Here is a 19,667-nt window from a genome sequence, read left to right as displayed (position 1 = left end):
GGGTACAGGGATAAGTCTCAAGACAAGCTTCAAAATCTTTGCTTTTAGCATGCTGGAGTTGGAAAGAGGGGGTAAGGGCAGCAGCTAATCCAATGTGTGATGGACTTGAAGGATGCCTGGGGGGAAGAGGCCGGGGGAAGGCGGGAGATTTCTGGGACAAAGTGGCTGTTCACTTTGGGGCAAGGTGCTATTGCACAATCTGAGTACCTGATAATGTAGGTGCTACCTGGACTGTAGCAATGACATCATGGCTTATGTTATATTCACAGACAATCTCATAAACTTGCAGAATATGTAGTGGAAAGGCTGGTAATCACTGCATTGGTGGCAGAGCTGTTCAATATCAGGCGGTGGCTTACAACGTCAACCACAAAAGACTCTCTTGGCTGTCAGAATAGGTGAATCAATACAGCAACCATAGGTGGAATGCCAGGAGGCCCAGACTGGCCAATATGTGCACAACTGACTGCAATGAACTCTGGTCCATCTTGGTCACTGGTATTGCAATTTTGTTCCTTTCAATTCTTACATGACCTCGAGGAGCTCAAACATGAGGCAGGAGGAGGAGGTTGAACCATCTGACGGAAAGAGTAAAATTGAGGATAAAATGAGCAATTGAGAGAGATTGCTGAAACATAATGAAATAAAACAGAATAAGAAAGGGAGATGACCATGAAAACCAGTAAATGGTGGTTTTTTTGGCCATTTCAGAACAGCAGGGTAGAAGTAGGTAAAAGTTCATTTTCTTGGGAAATCAGAGGTGAACTTTGAGCAGGGGATTTTGAGTGAATGGGCAGTAAGTTAAAAGAGAGTGACAGAAAATTTCGATACTTTTTACCTCTGCAAATTTGCTTCTTGGACATCTTGTTCCAGTGTCATTTTGATTAATTGATGCTCTATGTTCCCTCCATTTGTCTGTATCCTTGACCTTTTGGGGGAACATGGAAGTAAGTTTACATAAATATGTTGCTTTCTTGAGGCATTATTATATACTAAGTAATGATATGAAATTATGAATAAATCATATGAAATGCTAAGTAATGATAGCATTATTATATACTGAGTAATGATATGAAATTATGAATAAATCATATGAAATGCTAAGTAATGCTATGAAATTATGAATAAATCATAATTTCATATCATAAATCATGTTAGGTTTCATATTTCATTTTGCCCAGTTACAGTTTCTTTTTATCTACTTCTTGTATGCATTTTTGGTATATGTATTCAGGCTAAAACTTTTGAAGTTCAATTGTGAATTCCAGTCATCTCATTGCTAAATTGTTGTCCTAAATATTGGCAGATTATTATTAAAATGTCAGCTGCAAATGGAGTAAGACGGGTTTGGGTAGGACAAAATGGATTACTTTCAACACCTGCTGTGTCAGCTGTAATCCGTGAGAGAGTTGGGGCTGATGTAAGTATACGTTGGTTTAAAATATTATATCCAATAACTTAACTTTTTTTTTTTCAATAAATTTTGTTTCATATGTTTAAGTAAAACTACCATAAACAAGTTAATCTGTCAACTGATGAACATTGCATTTCAATGTCAGGGATCCAAGGCAACCGGAGCATTTATATTGACTGCAAGTCATAATCCTGGTGGCCCTCATGAGGTATGTTGAAGATATCTTGATTTTGCAGGCTATCTACCATACCTGTCACCTTCCTATCGTCTTTATTGCTAAGAAAATTAGAAACTCATCATATTTTCTCATGTTCCAGTTCAACTGTTTAATTTCCATTAAACTTTTCTGCTTATTTTCTGTCAGTGCTGTTGGTTTCGAAAAGCAGATGAAAGCCAGTTAATCATATTCTAAAACTATAATGTTTAAAAATATAATGAAGTATATGTACAAGCTGGAGTTGTTTAGTTTTGGTTGGCTATCTTACTTCTGTTTGCAGGACATAAAATGCAATGGATCGGATCTGAAACCTGCCATGGTCTGCCATATTTTAACTGGTTTTAGTTCTTACGCTTTAAATTCTTGTTTAAAATTTGATTGGATTTGGTTTTAGAATTTTAGGTTTTGGTTAATGGCCATAACTTTTCCAGGATCCTAGATAGGTGGAGCAGCTCTGAGTAATAACCCCTTTTTATGTTTTATTGTGGTTGGACACAGCTGGGTCCTGGACTAACATTTTGTCGATGCATTCTTTTTGGTACAAAAATGCTCAAGTCCAAACTTAAATGTCCTTATGCACCAGCAATGAATCTGAATTCGCTTAGGATTGTTCCTTTTAGAGATAATTATGACTTGGATGTATCATCATGTGACTTAACGATGCAGAACCAGCCCCATATTTGGTTCTTTTCCCTAGGAATAGGCTTAAGCTTGGATCATATAGGTATTGGGCCTTCATTGATGGGTTTTCTATGCAATCAGCCAACTTAGTGAACCTAAAACACGAATACATGAGGTGAGTACGAAAATTCCTTTACTTATTTTATATTTTTTTCTTCTATTTCTTACTTGAATTGATACATATTATTGAGTTACGCATTATTAGAGCTGAAGCATGTTATTTAGTTCAGGCATGGTTATAATTGATGGAGTGTCCTTGTAAGGATTGAACTATAAAGCCCGAGTCCAATTAAAGTTTGTTTCAAAATTCAGTTAAGTTGTTAGAATGCAACTCGGATTCCTATCTTGTTAGAATGTATTTGTTGTTCTTAGAGAATGAAAAGCTGTAGTAGTGGTAACATATCTATAAGTGCTCGAGTGAAAGGGTCTCTAGGGAAGTCAAATTGAGCTATGGATGCAACTTGCCTTTAGGTCTATCCACCATCATCCCAACTCGCCTCAAGGCTTTTTGATATAACCCCCAATAAGAAGAGGACCAATTACCAAGGATCCTTCATGAATAGCGGTTTTTTGACCCTGCAATTAGGGTAATTTGGACTCTAAACCCTGATCCTAGGGTTTCTAGTGTTTTCAGGGGATTTTAGGGTTGAGGGGAGATGTATAGGGTTTGGCTAGAAGGTTTTAGGGTATTGGGTTTTTGAAAATTAAAGTTGAACTTGGTATGCCTTCAGTTTCATATTCAATTCCTGATACCAACTTCTATCAGGCCCCCATTTACTAGGGCCAAGTGGGGCCCATGACACCTAAACCCTACTGGGAGCCATGGAAGATACTTCCCTTTTTCCTCATTTTGGAAAAAATGGAGATCATTATCATTATGCCACAACGGAAACATTTATATTAAAAGAGAAGGCAAGTACGAACTTCAGATTATTTGATGACAACTATTATAGTATAGTTATACAAAGCTATAGCCTTCTTACAGTATCATCTAAACAGAACATATCTACTATCTTATACAAAACCTCAAAAGTGTAAATATAACTGTTGAACTAAGATAAGCCAAACTACCAAAATCTAACAAGAACTTAAGCTTTCAATCATTTTCTTGGATTGCAATATCCTTACCCTTGTCCTGAGTCCACCTATCTGTACATAGTAAGGGGGAAATGAGCTATAGTAGCCCAATGAATATTGTAACACAACCATGCCACAAATGACATCACATTAAAATAAAAGTTATCACACATGCCAAACAAAACATTTCCTTTGCGGAAAATATATGTTGTGAAAAAAACGTATTTGCAACATGTCTCTTTCCAAATCCTTTCACATATTTTCATCTCTGCCTAGCATTTATAGTTTTAAGCCTGGGCAAATTTAGAGGATGCACATTTCTTTAGACCACCGTAATGGCCTCCGTCTCTGTACCACCGAAGTGGCAATACCACCAAAGTGACCTTTGTCTCTTACCACCGAAGTGTTCTCTATCTCTTACCATCGAACTGGTCTCTGTCTCTTACCACCAAAGTGGTGATATCATTGAAGTGGCCTTTGTCTCTTACCACCGAAGTGGCAATACCACAAAAGTGGCCTTTGTCTCTTACCACCGAAGTGGACTTTATCTTTTACCATCGAAGTGGAAGTGGTCTCTGTCTCTTACCCCCAAAGTGACGATACCACCAAAGTGGCCTTTGTCTCTTACCACCGATGTGGCAATACCACCAAATGGCCTTTATCTCTTACAATCAAAGTGGCAATACTACCGAAGTGGCCTCTGTCTCTTACCACCAAAGTGCTGATACCACCGAAGTGGCCTCTATCTCTTATCATAGAAGTGGTTTCATTCTTTGAGTGCAAGGTAATATACACCCCGTAGATTGCCATTATTGGTCCAAACTCAGTCTTTTCACTTTACTCTGGTCACAAGGATTGTGCTCATTAGCACTATGTCTTCTATTCTCTTTCAGTCTTGCATTTATTAAACTCTATATTTCATCATTTAAAATACAATGAAAATAATAACTGCATAAATTAATCCATTGGATTACTTAATCATACCCAAATCCTGAAACCCGTGCATGTATGCAAATTGGTCATACATATAACAATTGGATGCATAATCCAATAAATATAATAATATTGTGTGACCGAAATGCACATAATCTTGCAAGCGACTCATGATAGTCAAACTATAATACCATAACATGAGTTGCATTATAATACTTACCTGTCTTTCCTATCGAAAATTGAATGATTTTCGGTTACTTTGATTCAACTATAATACCTTAGGGTGTTAGCGAGGCTACCTCTCCCTCTCTCGCTCTCTCTCTTTTTTTGTTTTTCTTTCTTCTCTCTTTTCACTTTGAAAGTCATAAATATCATCTTTTCCAAAATATCCGCCCCTTATTTATAGGTGGTAGAAATATGCAATTATATATACGAGGCATTGACACCTCACCCCTCTTTTTATTTTTTATTTAATTTTATCTCTCTTTTATTCCCCCACCTCCACGTTAGCCATGGAGGTGGAAGGGGAGAGGAGAACCACCTTCTCCTTTCTTCACCGATTATTCATCACCTTTGATAATATATATATATATATATATATTCGGAGGACTCTTCCGACCAGACAAGAAATCTTATATATATATATATATATATTATGTTATGTTATGAACCTTTTTATAAATATATATATACTAGTTATGAACCTTTTTATTAATATCATATGTTAGTACATAGGTATGTGTGTGTATATATATATACACACACACACACTATGTTATGAACCTTTTTATTAATATCATATGTCAGTACATAGGTATGTATATAACTATATATTGTATTTAATTAAATAATTAATGCACTTATCTTATGTGCTTGTAGGCCCACTTCCATCTATACGACCCACTTAGGGATCCAATCATTAGTTCCTCTGGATTTAGAAAATTACGTTGATTCTTTCTTGTCTTTGGCCCAGCCTAATTCTATTGCATGCGGGGTCTACGAATGAAAATGTGTTTTGACTTGGTTATGGACTAGGGGTCCAAACGTCACTCATTATTTAAATAGTCTAGGGAATTGGGAGCATGCCAACATAGCATTAAAATAATAGTATAATGAGATGTGGGGCATCACATCCACCCCACAGATTTCCAACATACATTATGTGTTCCATATAATGATGCTGAAAAAGTATTTAGCAAACCTTACACGTGTTACAAATACAAACCATTAGAGTTGAAAGAATATATTTCCTACGAAGAGAAGCCAATTGAGCTATTGTAGCGAAGAGAGAAGAAATTAAGGAATAGGACAACACCCCTTGTAAAGGTGTTGTGGAGTAATCATTCGGGTCAAAAGGTGTCATGGGAGCTGGATTTTGATATGAGGACCTAATAGTTGCTGCTTTTCAGTTGATCAGGTAAAATAAATTTATTTTAAAGTGGGGTAGATGTGATGCCCAACATCTCATTATACTATTATTTTAATGCTGTGTTGGTATGCTCTCAATCCTTTAGACTATTTAAATAATGAGTGACGTTTAAACCCCTAATGCATAATCGGGTTAAAATGCATTTCATTAAAGGTGATAAATAATCGGTGAAGAAAGGAGGAGGTGGCACTCTCCTCTCCCCATGCCACCTCCATGGTTAACATGGAGGTGGAGGAGTAAAAAAGAGATAAAAAGGGGGTGGGGGGGGGGGGGGGGGAGGGGTGAGGTGTTAATGCTAATATATTTTAATTACTTATTTCTACCACCTATAAATAGGGGTTGGGTATTTTGGCAAAGAGGATATTTGTGGCTTTCAAAGTGAAGAGAGAGGAGAGAGAGAGAGAGAGAGAGAGAGAGAGAGAGAGAGAGAGAGAGAGAGAGAGAGGAAGTTTCTCTAACACCTTGAGGTATTATAGTCAAATCCAAAAACCAAAAATCATTCGATTTTCGATGAGGGAAGACATGTGAGTATTATAACCTAATTCATGCTACGAATGAAGGCATTGTTTTTGTTACTATTAAGAGTTGCTTGCTGCATATGGTTTGTTTCATAATATTTTGGATTCCACATCTGATTATTATACACATGATTAATTCGCATATTATGTGCATGATTGATTCACATACTGGCATGTTCAAGATTTGGCTATGATTTGGTAATCCAGTGGATTTATTTATGCAGTTATTATTATCCTTGCATTTTAAATGATTAAATGTAAAGTTTAATTGTAAGGTTGAAATGGAATAAAAGATACAATGTTGACGAGTGCAACTCTTGCGGCTAGAGTAAAGTGGAAAGACTAAGTCTAAGCCAATGATGACAATCTACGAGATGTACATTGCCTTGTGCTCAGAGAATGAAACCACTTTGATGACGAGACAGAAGCCACTTCGGTGGTAAGAGACAAAGACCACTTCGGTGATGTCACCACTTTGGTGGTAAGAGGTAGTGACCACTTCGGTGGAAGAGACAGAGGCCACTTCGGTGGTCTAGAGAAATGCATCTTTTGGATTTGCCTAGGCTTAAAATTATAAATGCCAGAGAAGCAGAAATAAAAATATGTGAAAGAATTCGAAAAGAGATACGTTTTCCATAACATGTATTTTCTTCAAAGGAAATGTTTTGTTTAGCATATGTTATAACTTTTGTTTTCATTTATTATCCGGATTGTAGCATGATTGTGTTATAATATTCAACTTTTATTTTCATGTATTATCCTGGCTGTAGCATGGTTGTGTTATAATATTCACTGGGCTAATGTAGCTCATTCCTACCTTTATGTATACAGACATGCGGTCTCAGGATATGGTTAAGGTTTGGTTGCAATCCAAACCTTTATTGCAATCCAAAAAAAAGATTGAAAGCTCAAGTTCCTGTTAGGGTTTGGTTGTTTATTATATCTTAGTTCAAGTGTTCTGTTTACACTTTTGGGGATTTTGTATAAGATAGTAGAGATGTCCTATTTAGATTACACTATAATATTGAAGACTATGGCTTTGTATAACTATACTATTTATAGTTGCCATAAGATAATCTAAAGTTTATACTTGCCCCCTCTTTCAATATAAATGTTTTTGCTGTTGCATAGTGATAATGGTTTCCATTTTTTTCCAAGATGAGGAAAAAGGGAAGTAATTGCCATGTCTCCCAATAAAATTTAGGTGTCATGGGCCTCACCTGACCCTAGTAAATGGGGGCATAACAAAAGTTGGTATCAGAAAGTTATGGTTCTAGGGAAAATAAAGATACTAATTTCCAGGGTTCCTGGAGAAGCGTTGGGGCTGCAACTTGGGTTGAGTGCTAATGGGAATCGGAGGATGTTAATCCCAAGAGTGGATGGGATTTGGTGGAGGGAACTGGGAGTTGTAGGTTTTTAGGATTTGGAGAAGGAATACATGGTGCTGCAAGGAAGAGGAGGGATTTAGAAGGGGTTTGAGAGGAGGTAGGAGATGGGGAATTATTTATTTATTAATTTTTTTTGGAGGGGGCAGGATGATCACTGACTTGCTGCATACTGTTGGTTTGAAGAACTTCAGAACAAATAACACGGTAAAGCTGCAGCAGGGTTTCCTCCAACTTGGAAACCCTGGGCAACCACAGTCATGCTCTCCTTTGGGTGTAACTCTTTGCAAATGTTTATTCATCAATAAACTGATGTGATTAAATGCCTAGGCCTCGTATTTATAAGCCATGCCTAGGCCTTGTATTTATAAGCCTAAATTAAAGTATTCCTACTAGGACAACACAAAGAATTCTGTTTTAAATAAACTTGCTACTAAATGAATTCTATTTTAACTAGGACTCCTACTTAGACTAGGACTGCTATCTAATCATAGACTCAAAACAAAAATAACAGTAGGACTGAAGTCCAACAACAAATTGTCCCAAACTGTTGTGCAAGATTACTTGAAATTTCCTGATAGTCCAACGACAAATTGTCCCAAATTGTTAACATTTCTGATACAAAATGCATCTGGTTGCTGAGATGTCTAACTATATTTATAATCTTTGTTTCTCAGGATTTTGGGATCAAATACAACATGGAAAATGGTGGACCTGCTCCAGAGGCAATCACAGATAAGATCTATGAGAATACAAAATCAATAAAGGAGTACTTCATTGCAGAAGATTTACCAGATGTACTGACTATATGCTAGAAGGATATTAATTTTTTTCCCTGTTCGAGTGTAGCGTTTCTTCCCAGCGGAAAAATGACCGTCTGCCTAAATAGTTTATGTTTTCTGAGAGTTATTATTTCCTAATTATCTCATGAATTCTGTAGGTGGATATTTCTACCATAGGTGTAACAAGTTTCCAGGGGCCAGAGGGACAGTTTGACGTTGATGTTTTTGATTCTGCTAGTGATTATGTCAAATTGATGAAGTGAGTAATCATACACATTGTGCCACCTTAGTACTCTCTTTTTGAATAAGTTAATATGTCTACTGGGATAGGATATAACTATTATTTATTCGACTGAGTTGATGATGAAGCATGAAAGCGGGAAGTCGTAATAGTGATACCTTGACAAGTTTCTAAGACTTCTGAACATATTCCCTTGTAGCTACACCTTTTGATGGTATGAAGTACCGTATGGTATCTTGTATTTTCATTTATTTATGGTTTTAAAACTGACCATCTTTATTTTGTTTTTCTTTGGGGATCAAGGGAGATGGGTTCTGATGAAGTTTCTGCTAAATAAGGTTCACCTGACTTGAAATTGGCAAGAAAATAAATCTTGTAGAAATTATACTATTCAAGCATACGTGAAGGTCAATGCACAAATGGCATCTGAAAACTGAAGTGGTTAACATTCAAATTTAATATACCATAACTCATATGGGTTCTGACTATGGAACATAATTTTTTTTTTACTTGTTTTTGATGGTTGTAATGATTAAACGATTAGTTCATTTTGACAGTTATGTACGCCTCCTATGTGTTGCTTAAGGATCCGTGGTCTTCCGACTATAGTACTTCTCTAGTTGCAATTTAACCTAATCTTCCTATGCACTGCAATTCTGTTGCTGCTTTTTCACTAGTAAATATGACATTCTTGTCTTAATTGTCCAGGTCAATTTTTGATTTTGAGTCTATCCACAAGCTGCTTGCATCTCCAAAATTCACATTCTGGTATACAGATGGCTTTACTTCTGATTTTATTTTACCTGATCTGGCGTCGTCATTTTAGGTTATGTTTCACAACATAGATCTTATCAATTTTCGTTTTCAGTTATGATGCACTTCATGGAGTAGCTGGAGCTTATGCTAGCCGTATTTTTGTAGAAGAGCTTGGTGCAAAAGAAAGTTCATTACTGAACTGTACACCAAAGGTATTGATGAATTTATAGGTGTCTCTTTTGCAGCCAAAAGTGTTATATTTTGCTATCTAGTGCATTCTTTGTAGCAGTTCTTAGGGTGGCTTTGTACAAACAGGAAGACTTTGGTGGAGGGCATCCAGATCCCAACCTGACCTATGCAAAGGAGTTGGTTGCTCGCATGGGTTTAGGCAAGACAAACCCAGAACAGGAACTACCTGAATTTGGTGCAGCTGCTGACGGTGATGCAGATCGTAACATGATCCTTGGTAAAAGGTATTAGCACACTTGCTGTTTGATGAGTGTTTTCTCCATGAACTTAACCGTGTGTTTCCTTAGGTTTTTTGTGACTCCTTCGGATTCTGTTGCGATTATTGCTGCAAATGCTGTTCAGTCCATTCCGTATTTCTCGGGGGGTCTGAAGGGAGTTGCCAGGTACATGTCTGATGTGTTATTTTCTTGACAACTACATTGTAAATTTATGCTTCTCTTTCGTCCCTGTGTATTTCATTCATTCTTACATGCAGTCAATTTTTAGTACTGCATGAACTATTTTCCAGTGAAGATCACCATATAATTTTCTGATATTTGTTTGCAGGAGCATGCCTACATCAGCTGCACTTGATGTGGTAGCTAAACATTTAAATCTGAAGTTTTTTGAGGTACTTTACTGTACAAAGTAAATAAACTTCTTCATAGACGGTCTATTCTAAAAATTTTTCATCGGGATTATATGTGATGAAATAAGAATTGAAATGTTTGATTCTTTAGTATCTTATTCAGAACTTTACAATCAATATATACACAACTGCTATCTATGAAATAGGAAAGAATATCCTACCTAGAAGATTAGAATAAATAAGAAATCTACCTAGAATAGAAGATTACAATAAATGAAAAATCTATCTAGAATAGAAGATTACAATCAATGAGAAATCTACCTAGAATAGAAGATTACAATCAATGAGAAATCTACCTAGAATAGAAGATTACAATCAATGAGTAATCTACCTAGAATAGAAGATTGCAATAATAAGAAAAATACCTGTAATAGAATATTACAATCTGATCTACTTAGATTAAAGATACTAATAAAATATTATGATATGATTCTAAGATTTTCCACACTCCCCCTCAAGCTGGTGAATAGGCATTCTCCATTCCCAGCTTGGATATGCATTTTTGAAAGGCTGAGCTGCTCAATCCTTTAGTAAGTACATCAGCAAGTTGACTATGTGTAGACACATACGGCGTATAAATCAGTCCGCTATCCAGCTTCTCTTTGATGAAGTGTCTGTCAATCTCAATGTGCTTGGTTCGGTCATGTTGAACAGGGTTATGTGCTATACTGATTGCTGATTTGTTGTCACAGTAGAGTCTCATTGGTCCACCCCATTCAAACTTTAGGTCTTCTAAGATAATCTTCAACGAAAGTAATTCACATATTCCTTGAGCCATTGCACGAAATTCGGCTTCTGCACTTGACCGAGCCACAACATTCTGCTTCTTGCTCCTCCATGTCACAAGATTGCCACCAAGAAATGTGCAATATCCTGTGGTTGACCTTCTATCTACTACTCGACCTCCCGCATAATCAGCATCAGTGTATGCTTCTTGTATCATTCCTTTATTCCTTCTAAATAAAAGGCCTCTCCCTGGCGTCCCTTTTAAATATTGTAGCACACGGTGAGCTGCATGCAAGTGAATTTCCTTTGGACTGTGCATGAATTGGCTGATTACACTAACTGCATATGCTATGTCTGGCCTTGTGTGAGACAAGTAGGTTAGTCTTCCTACTAGTCTTTGATACATCTCTCGGTCCACAACAACATCTTCTTCTGCATTCCCAAGTTTTCTGTTGGGATCTATTGGAGTGCTTGCTGGTTTACACGCGGCCATTCCTGTTTCTTTTAGGAGATCAGTGATATACTTTTGTTGAGAGATGAAAATGCCTTGTTGAGAGTGAGCAATTTCAATGCCAAGGAAGTATTTTAATCTTCCTAAAGCCTTGATCTCAAATTCCTTAGCCAAGCATTAAGTCAAATTTTGTTTCTCTTTTTCTTCATTTCCTGTCACTATTATGTCATCAACATACACAAGTAGTGCCGTGACTCCCCCAGATGATGAGTGCTTGATGAACAATGTATGGTCTCCTTGACTTTGCTTGTAACCCATACTAATCATGACTTTAGTAAATATGCCAAACCATGCCCGCGGTGACTGTTTGAGTCCATATAAGGCCTTTTTTAACTTGCATACAATATTAGCTGCTAAATCCTTCTCATAACTTGGTGGAACCTCCATGTAAATTTCTTCCTTTAGTTCACCATGCAAGAATGCATTTTTAACATCAAACTGTTGCAAGTCCCAACCATAATTTGCCGCCAAGGATAGTAAGATTCTGACAGTATTCATTTTTGCAACTGGAGCAAATGTTTCAAGGTAGTCAATCTCGTAAGTCTGGGTGTAGCCCTTGGCTACCAACCTTGCTTTGTACCTTTCTAAAGATCCATCTGCTCGATACTTCAATGTATATACTCATTTGCACCCCACAGGTTTCTTCCCTTTTGGTAATCTTATAAGTTCCTATGTTCCATTGCTTTCTAATGCTTCCATCTCCACATTCATAGCTTGCTTCCACTCCTTATTGGATAAAGCCTCAGATAAGGTGTTAGGAATGGCAATGGTGTTTAAGCTTACCAGAAAGGCTTTATGTGATGGGGAAAATGTTTAAAGGACAAGTATTGGGCAAGAGGGTACATGGGTTTCGTTGTGCATTCTCTAGTGCCTTTCTTAATGGCAATAGGAAGGTCTAGTTCATTACTATCTGTGGGCACATCGAATTTGGTTTGTAGTGAAGGATTAGTCATTTGTACCTCATTTCCAGAATTTGGATTGGAGTCTTGAACTTGCACTGATTCTGGAACAAGATTCTTCTTCCTTGAGAACACCTTTCCTTTGCCAAATCTCACATGCTCAATATCAGGAATAGGCTCATTCATTTCAAAGTTTGACATATGTTCATGTTGTTCACGGTTTGACACAGTGAGTCGACACACAAGTTTAGGTTGTTCACGGTTTGACTCTGGTGACATAGTGAAGTATTTGGGAGTGAACTCTAAGTCAAGTAAGGAATTCCCATTCTTATCTTCCATTATTGAATGCTCCCCCTGAAGATGAGGTGTTGAAAAATAACACTTATGTTCATGAAAAGTGACATCAATGGAAACATAGAACCGTTTTGAAGGAGGGTGATAGCACTTATAGCCCTTTTGAGTGGAGGAATATCCTATAAATAAACATTTGAGTGCTCTAGGATCTAATTTACCCCGATGTGGTCCATGAATATGAACAAATGAGACACACCCAAAAATTCGAGGAACAAGGTTATTTGTCGTTTTTAGGTTTGGGTAGAAGCTGGAAAGGACATCCATTGGACTCTTGAATCCTAAGACTCTCGAAGGCAGCCGATTTATGAGATGAGTTGCTGTGAGGACTGCTTCCCCCCAAAATGACTTAGGCACATTGTATTGGAATAGGGAGGCTTTAGTTACATCAAGAAGGTGGCCATTTTTCCGTTCAGCTACTCCGTTTTGTTGTGGGGTATCAACGCACGATGACTCATGTATAATTCCCTCCCTTTGAAAGAATGGAGTTAGAATTTGATTGAAATAGTCTCTGGCATTATCAGATCTAAATCTTTTTATACTAACTCCAAATTGGTTTTTAACCATGGAATGGAAGTTGGGAAGAACACAACTAACATCGGATTTGTTTTTGAGTAGAAAAATCCATGAGACACGAGTGCAATCATCAATGAATGACACGAACCACCTAGCCCCAGACACATTAGGAATTCTAGAAGGACCCCAAATATCACTATGAATGAGATAAAAGGGGATGGAACTTCTTTTCTTGCTTAAAGGAAGTGGTACACACTTGTGTTTAGCAAGCTCACACACATCACAATGAAACTCATCGACATGTATGCCTTGAAACAAAGAAGGAAACAAAAGACTGATTACCCTAAAGGAAGGATGTCCAAGTCTGTTATGGTAAAGCCAGATTTTTTCTTTATTGGTTTGAGAAGGACTACCATTAGTAGCATGTGATTGGCTTGGTGCCTCAAGGTAGTAGAGTCCATCCCTTTCTCTAGCATGTCCAATCGTCCTCCCCGAATCCTTGTCCTGAAATATACAATGACTATGGTGAAAGACTACATTACAATGTAAATCTTGCGTGAGTTTCTTCACAGAAACGAGATTTGTAGATAGTCTAGGAACATGTAGGACATTTTTCAAGGTGAAGGATGAGTTGAGCTCAATATTTCCAGTTCCAGCCATAGTAGTTAACGAGCCATCAGCAGTAGCTATCTTCCTACTACTTGGACAGGGAGAATATGTGGTGAAAAGATTTGGTGAGTGTGTCATGTGGTCAGTTGCACTTGAATCTATGATCCAGGGGCTTGGAAGAGAATTATTAGAGACATTTAATCCAATAGAAAGTGCAAACTCACCTGAATATGCCAAAGAACATGTACCTGGTTTTTTGTTAAGGTTGCTCAAAAGAGTCTTTACACGTTCTATGTCCTCCTGATTAAGGCTAGCAACCTCTTTATTAGTGACTTCAGGTTGCTGTGCAGATGTAACATGCGCCTGACCATTATTTCCAGATTGCTCTCCTTTGTGCCGCCACTCTCGGCTAGGAGGTTTACCATGAAGTTTCCAGCATCTTTCCCGTGTGTGACGAGCTTTCTTGCAGTAGGTACACCATAGATTGTCTTTGTTTTACAATTCTCCATTCTGCAAATTTTTTATTTTCTGATCAAATGCAGTCCCGAAAGTAACCTCTCTTGGTTCTGACATACTCTTTGTAGGTGCTTAAAAATAGTATGTGAAACAGTAACCAAAGATGCAATAGAATGACAGATAAGGCGGAGAAATAAAAAATCTGTTTTTCAAGTAAGGAAAAATAAACAGAACAGAGCAAAATAAAGAATGGCGATAAAGGCCAAAGGAAGAATAATCTCTGTGTGGCGGAAACACCAGAGATTAAAGGCAATGAAGGCCTGAAAGTTGGACAGCAATCCCAAGATTGGTTGGCTCTGATGCCATGACGAAATAAGAATTGAAATGTTTGATTCTTCAGTATCTTATTCAGAACTTAACAATCAATATATACACAACTGCTATCTATGAAATAGGAAAGAATATCCTACCTAGAAGATTAGAATAAATAAGAAATCTACCTAGAATAGAAGATTACAATAAATGAGAAATCTACCTAGAATAGAAGATTACAATCAATGAGAAATCTACCTAGAATAGAAGATTACAATCAATGAGAAATCTACCTAGAATAGAAGATTACAATCAATGAGTAATCTACCTAGAATAGAAGATTGCAATAATAAGAAAAATACCCGTAATAGAATATTACAATCTGATCTACTTAGATTAAAGATACTAATAAAATATTATGATATGATTCTAAGATTTTCCACAATATGGTCTCCTCTTTATGTTCTGATCAGGTGCCAACGGGCTGGAAATTTTTTGGGAACTTGATGGATGCTGGAATGTGTTCAGTTTGTGGAGAAGAAAGTTTTGGAACTGGTAAATTCTATTCTTTGAGGCTTTTTCTGGATGATTATGTTCCCCTCATCTTTCTTTCATATATAGAAGTACAAAAATTCTACGTATGTTTATGCTTTGCTTACAGGTTCTGATCATATAAGGGAGAAAGATGGCATTTGGGCAGTTTTGGCTTGGCTGTCTATTCTTGCCTACAAAAATAAGGACAATCTTAATGAAGGAAAACTGATCTCTGTTGAAGACATAGTTACTCAGCATTGGGCTACATATGGTCGCCATTACTATACTCGCTATGACTATGAAGTATGTGACGTGAATTTTATTTTTTAACAGTTTAATCTTTATTCCTTGGTCCATAGCATGCTTCATCTTCCTGTGCACTTGTTCAAATTCTTTCTTGTAGAATGTTGATGCTGGTGCAGCAAAGGAGCTAATGGCATATTTAGTCCAGCTACAAGCTTCTCTACCTGATGTGAACAAGTATGTTTATCAAATTCTCGAGCTTTCACCTTCTTGTTTAAAGTTCTTTCTCATGGAACTCATGGAGAGGAAAAAGAATTATACTGGGTTGATTTGATTGAGTAGAAGAATCAGAATCCAGAAGATTGGATTGGTACATGCTTTAGATAACAACGATATTCCTTCTAATTCCTGGTTTCTCTAACTAATCCATTTTTTTTGCTGGCATTGACCCTCGAAAGGGAGATCAGCTGCTCCCAGTAGGCTCAAGTTTCCTGGTTTACATTGAAACAACTTCCCTTTTTCTGGACCAAATCATTTTCTCAATTTGAAGTATTTCAGGTGTCTGCCCAACCTCCACATTAGGCAGCTGTAGTCATGTTGTTGTTACAACTGGCTTATTTTTAAGAGCTTGATGTCACGGCCTTAGTCTTCTACTAAGCCAACCATGTTGGCACTTAGCACTTCACTAGTACTAAGTCAATCTTTAATGTCCCTATGAGAGTGGGGAAGAGAAACTTGGAAGATAAGAGAGTTTGAGAGAATGGAACTCCTATTGCTTCTTGAACTCACTCACAAGCTGTTGGACTCAATTGCTTGGTGCCTTCACACCATGAGACCCCCCCATTTATAGGCGCCCCAATGCACAATGTATGTTTAGGATTTACATAAGTGTCCTCCATCCAATGGTGGAGAACATTCTAGGTAGAAGATGTTTTCTTAAAAGTTCCTACTTCCTAGATATTTCTAAGGTAGGATTCTAAAATCTAGATATTTACGAAGGGCTAGATATTTCTAGTCTTCTCTCTAATTGTAGGACCTTCTAGATAATGGGCCATTCTTGGCCCAATACGAATCTTTATGGGCTAGGCCACGTGGGCCACATAAGTGAGGCACATGGACCTTGAGGGATTAGCCCATAGGCCTTCAATGTTGGGCTGGTGGCCTATATTTGGGTGGGTTGTGACATTGAGCTGTCAAATAAGTTGATGTAAACACTCCCCACATATGCTGGCCTATACATAATGGTCCCCACATGACACATTCACGTGAAAATACCATAGTATGGGTAGAAAGTGCTGGGGAATCCCATTGAACTTTCCAAGGATTTAACACTCAAACTTCCTACTTTGATATCTTTTACGATTTACAGCTAGAGAAAAAAACTCTAGTTGTTAATTGAGGGGAACAAAATGTATATCAAATGCTCTAATATCATGTTACAACCACTTCTATTTAAAGCTTGAGCTGTTAAGTAAAGGCAACAGCAATGTATATAACACACTTCAAACATGTAGGCCTACACGTGATGCACTCATGTGGAAACTCCATTATGTCTTACTATTGGGAGAAATTGATGTAGATAACTCATAAATGTACTTATTTTATTGGAAATAAGCATTGGGGTGATCCAATGGATATCTTTGTATTGGGCCCAAAATGTGGGTAGAAAGTAGCAAAACAAGATTTATTTCATTAGTTTAGTTGGTCATGTTTTGAGTTTGTTTCTTTTTTTTTTTAATTTCCCATTAAGTTTATGTAACCCTTTTGATTGAAGAGTAGTCTTTCCTTTTTTGATATTTTGAGTTTGTTATTGTGTTGTTTTTGTCATGGTTGTTAAGGCGACCAAAGTAGTTGGGGGTGCCACCTAGGCGATAAAATGGGCACCTAGGCGGCAATATGGAGGTCAAAGTGGATGGTAGTGCCTATGCTTAGTGACTAATAAGTAGCATAGTGGTTAGTGCTTAGCACATAGGTTCAAGTCTTGACTCTTGAGTTGTAACTTTGTAGTTTAAATCAACTTTGTAATTTTAACTATGAACATGTGTTGGATTCTGCTAGGAGTACAATTAGAGTTTGTATAGGAGTTAAATTAGAGTTTGTATTCATGTAAAATTCTATTCCTTGTAATAGTGTACTTTCCACTTTATTATAAATAGAGGGCTTGAGATCATTGATCAATTAGCCATTCTACCATTCTCAACATGGCATCAGAGTCTAAGTTCGATTAGGGAAGAGAGAAAAAAAAAAAAAATCTCACTGAGAAGACCAGGCCTACCTCCATTGCCGAGATACTTATCCAGAAGCTATCGTCGCTGCAATTATACCATCACTGCTGCAACTGAACTTCTTCTTCTTCATTTGCAACATCCCATCGCACCTAACAGAGCTTTCACTTCAACCTTGCTTCCGCCATCGACCAAAGTGAAGGGAAGAAAAAAAAAGTCCATCAACTCGCTTGCTTCTTCCAAGCGAGACTCAGATTAGCTTCTTCCATCAAACCACCGCCATCACCTAGGTAAACCTTTTGAAATCGATTTGCTTCTTCCATTCTTGATTTGGGACGATACTTCTGAAATCCCATTAAGCTTATCGCCTGCTCTGGTTTTCTTCCATTCTCGATTTGGGATGATGTTTCGATTTGGGACGATGCTTCTGCAATCCCATTAAACCTATCGCTTGGACTAAACTACCAGACCAAACCTCCTTTGGTCCAAATCCCATTAAACCTATCGCCTGGACTAAACCACCAGACCAAACCTACTTTGGTCGAACCATATTTTTCTTCCTACGGTTCGAAATCCATATATATATATATATTTATTTATTTATTGATGTTTCAGGGGCTCATACTTTTCAGGGTTTATTAGTATTTTTTTATAGTAAAAAAAAAAAAAAAAAGGAGAGAGAGAGAGAGAGAGAGAGAGAGAGAGAGAAAAAATTGGCTCATTACTTAGAATTGTTTGGGTTGTTCGGCTATTACATTCTACGATGTTTCTGTTACTTCGAAAGGGTGAAGACTGAAGAATTGCAGAAAATTTTGTCAACATGACACCTATTGATGGTACTCCTATTCCCACTAGCTCCAAACATTATCACACTCTTCATCCTCTTTCAGTGAGATTTGATGGAACAAATTATTTGATCTGGTCTCGATCTGCTTACCTGACTATTACTGGAAGAGAACTTCTTGGACACATTACGGGCACCACTATCAAACCTCCTACCATAGGTGTTTTACAGGATAAATGGATCTCGACTGACTCTCTTATTATGTCATTTTTTTTGAATTCCATGAATCCAAATATTGCCTGTGGATATTTATTACTTGATACTGCAGCCCAAATATGGAAGGCTACTACTGAAACATATGGACAGTTGGGGAATGATGCCCAGATTTATGAGCTCCGGAAAAAGCTTCGTGAGACTACCCAAAAGGAACTGACTGTGGCCCACTATTATGCTGAGTTGCGATCTCTTTGGCTAGAGTTGGATCATTATGGGGATTATCATCCCACTAATCCAGATGATGTGGCTACTTATAAGAAACACATTGATAAGATTCAAATATATGACTTCTTGGCAGGTTTGAATGTGGAGTATGATCAGATCAGAGTGCAAGTATTAAGCCGTTCTCCCTTTTCTCATATTGTGGAGAAATTATCCTTACAGTCTGTTACCACTAAATCTGATTTAGCTAAGGAGATTGTCAAGTGTGAGCACTGTCACAAACCCTATCATACCAAGGCAAATTGTTGGAAGCTCCATGGGAAGCTCGCTGATTTTGAGCAAAAGAGAGCACAAAGAAAGGGGAAACCAAAGGCTAATCTTTCTGAGACAGTTGCCACCACTCCCTTTGCAGACGTTGGTTTTTCACAGGAGGAGTTCGCTACTCTGCGACGTATTCTGCAGTCTTCTACTGCCGGTACAACCTCTACCATTACTTCCTCTACCAACTTCTACCTTGCTACTTCAGGTAAAACTTTTACAGGCTTTCAAGTTTCTTCAGTTTCTACTCATTAGATCATTGATACAGGAGCCATAGATCATATGACAGGTTTATCCTCCTCTTTCTTACAATATTCTCCAACTTCTGGAAAGGATAAAGTTCGAATTGCTGATGACTCATATTCTTCCATTGCTGGAAAAGGGACCATTAGCATTCTCCATCACTTTCTTTGTTTATAGTTTTATATGTTCCCT

The 19,667-nt window shown here is 37.5% G+C and overlaps 1 protein-coding gene across 1 annotated transcript in view; it reads left to right on the top strand.

The window, feature by feature from the left end:
* Positions 1 to 19,667, top strand: part of LOC149024799 (phosphoglucomutase, cytoplasmic) — a 50,816-nt gene that overhangs the window by 21,326 nt on the left and 9,823 nt on the right. Inside the window, exons 4-15 of the mRNA XM_089144996.1 lie at positions 1,307 to 1,420; positions 1,560 to 1,622; positions 8,332 to 8,451; positions 8,595 to 8,695; positions 9,386 to 9,445; positions 9,546 to 9,645; positions 9,749 to 9,906; positions 9,970 to 10,065; positions 10,229 to 10,292; positions 15,164 to 15,245; positions 15,352 to 15,527; positions 15,628 to 15,704. Of these exons, the coding sequence (XP_089001122.1) occupies positions 1,307 to 1,420; positions 1,560 to 1,622; positions 8,332 to 8,451; positions 8,595 to 8,695; positions 9,386 to 9,445; positions 9,546 to 9,645; positions 9,749 to 9,906; positions 9,970 to 10,065; positions 10,229 to 10,292; positions 15,164 to 15,245; positions 15,352 to 15,527; positions 15,628 to 15,704 (1,211 nt within the window). The remainder of the gene's footprint in view (positions 1 to 1,306; positions 1,421 to 1,559; positions 1,623 to 8,331; positions 8,452 to 8,594; positions 8,696 to 9,385; positions 9,446 to 9,545; positions 9,646 to 9,748; positions 9,907 to 9,969; positions 10,066 to 10,228; positions 10,293 to 15,163; positions 15,246 to 15,351; positions 15,528 to 15,627; positions 15,705 to 19,667) is intronic.

The sequence above is a fragment of the Hakea prostrata genome, chromosome 2 (assembly GCF_041222555.1).
Source record: "Hakea prostrata isolate BN-2017 chromosome 2, UWA_Hpros_2, whole genome shotgun sequence".
Taxonomy (NCBI): domain Eukaryota; kingdom Viridiplantae; phylum Streptophyta; class Magnoliopsida; order Proteales; family Proteaceae; genus Hakea; species Hakea prostrata.
The sequence above is the reverse complement of the archived record's forward strand: the minus strand, read 5'-3'. Positions and strand labels throughout refer to the sequence as shown.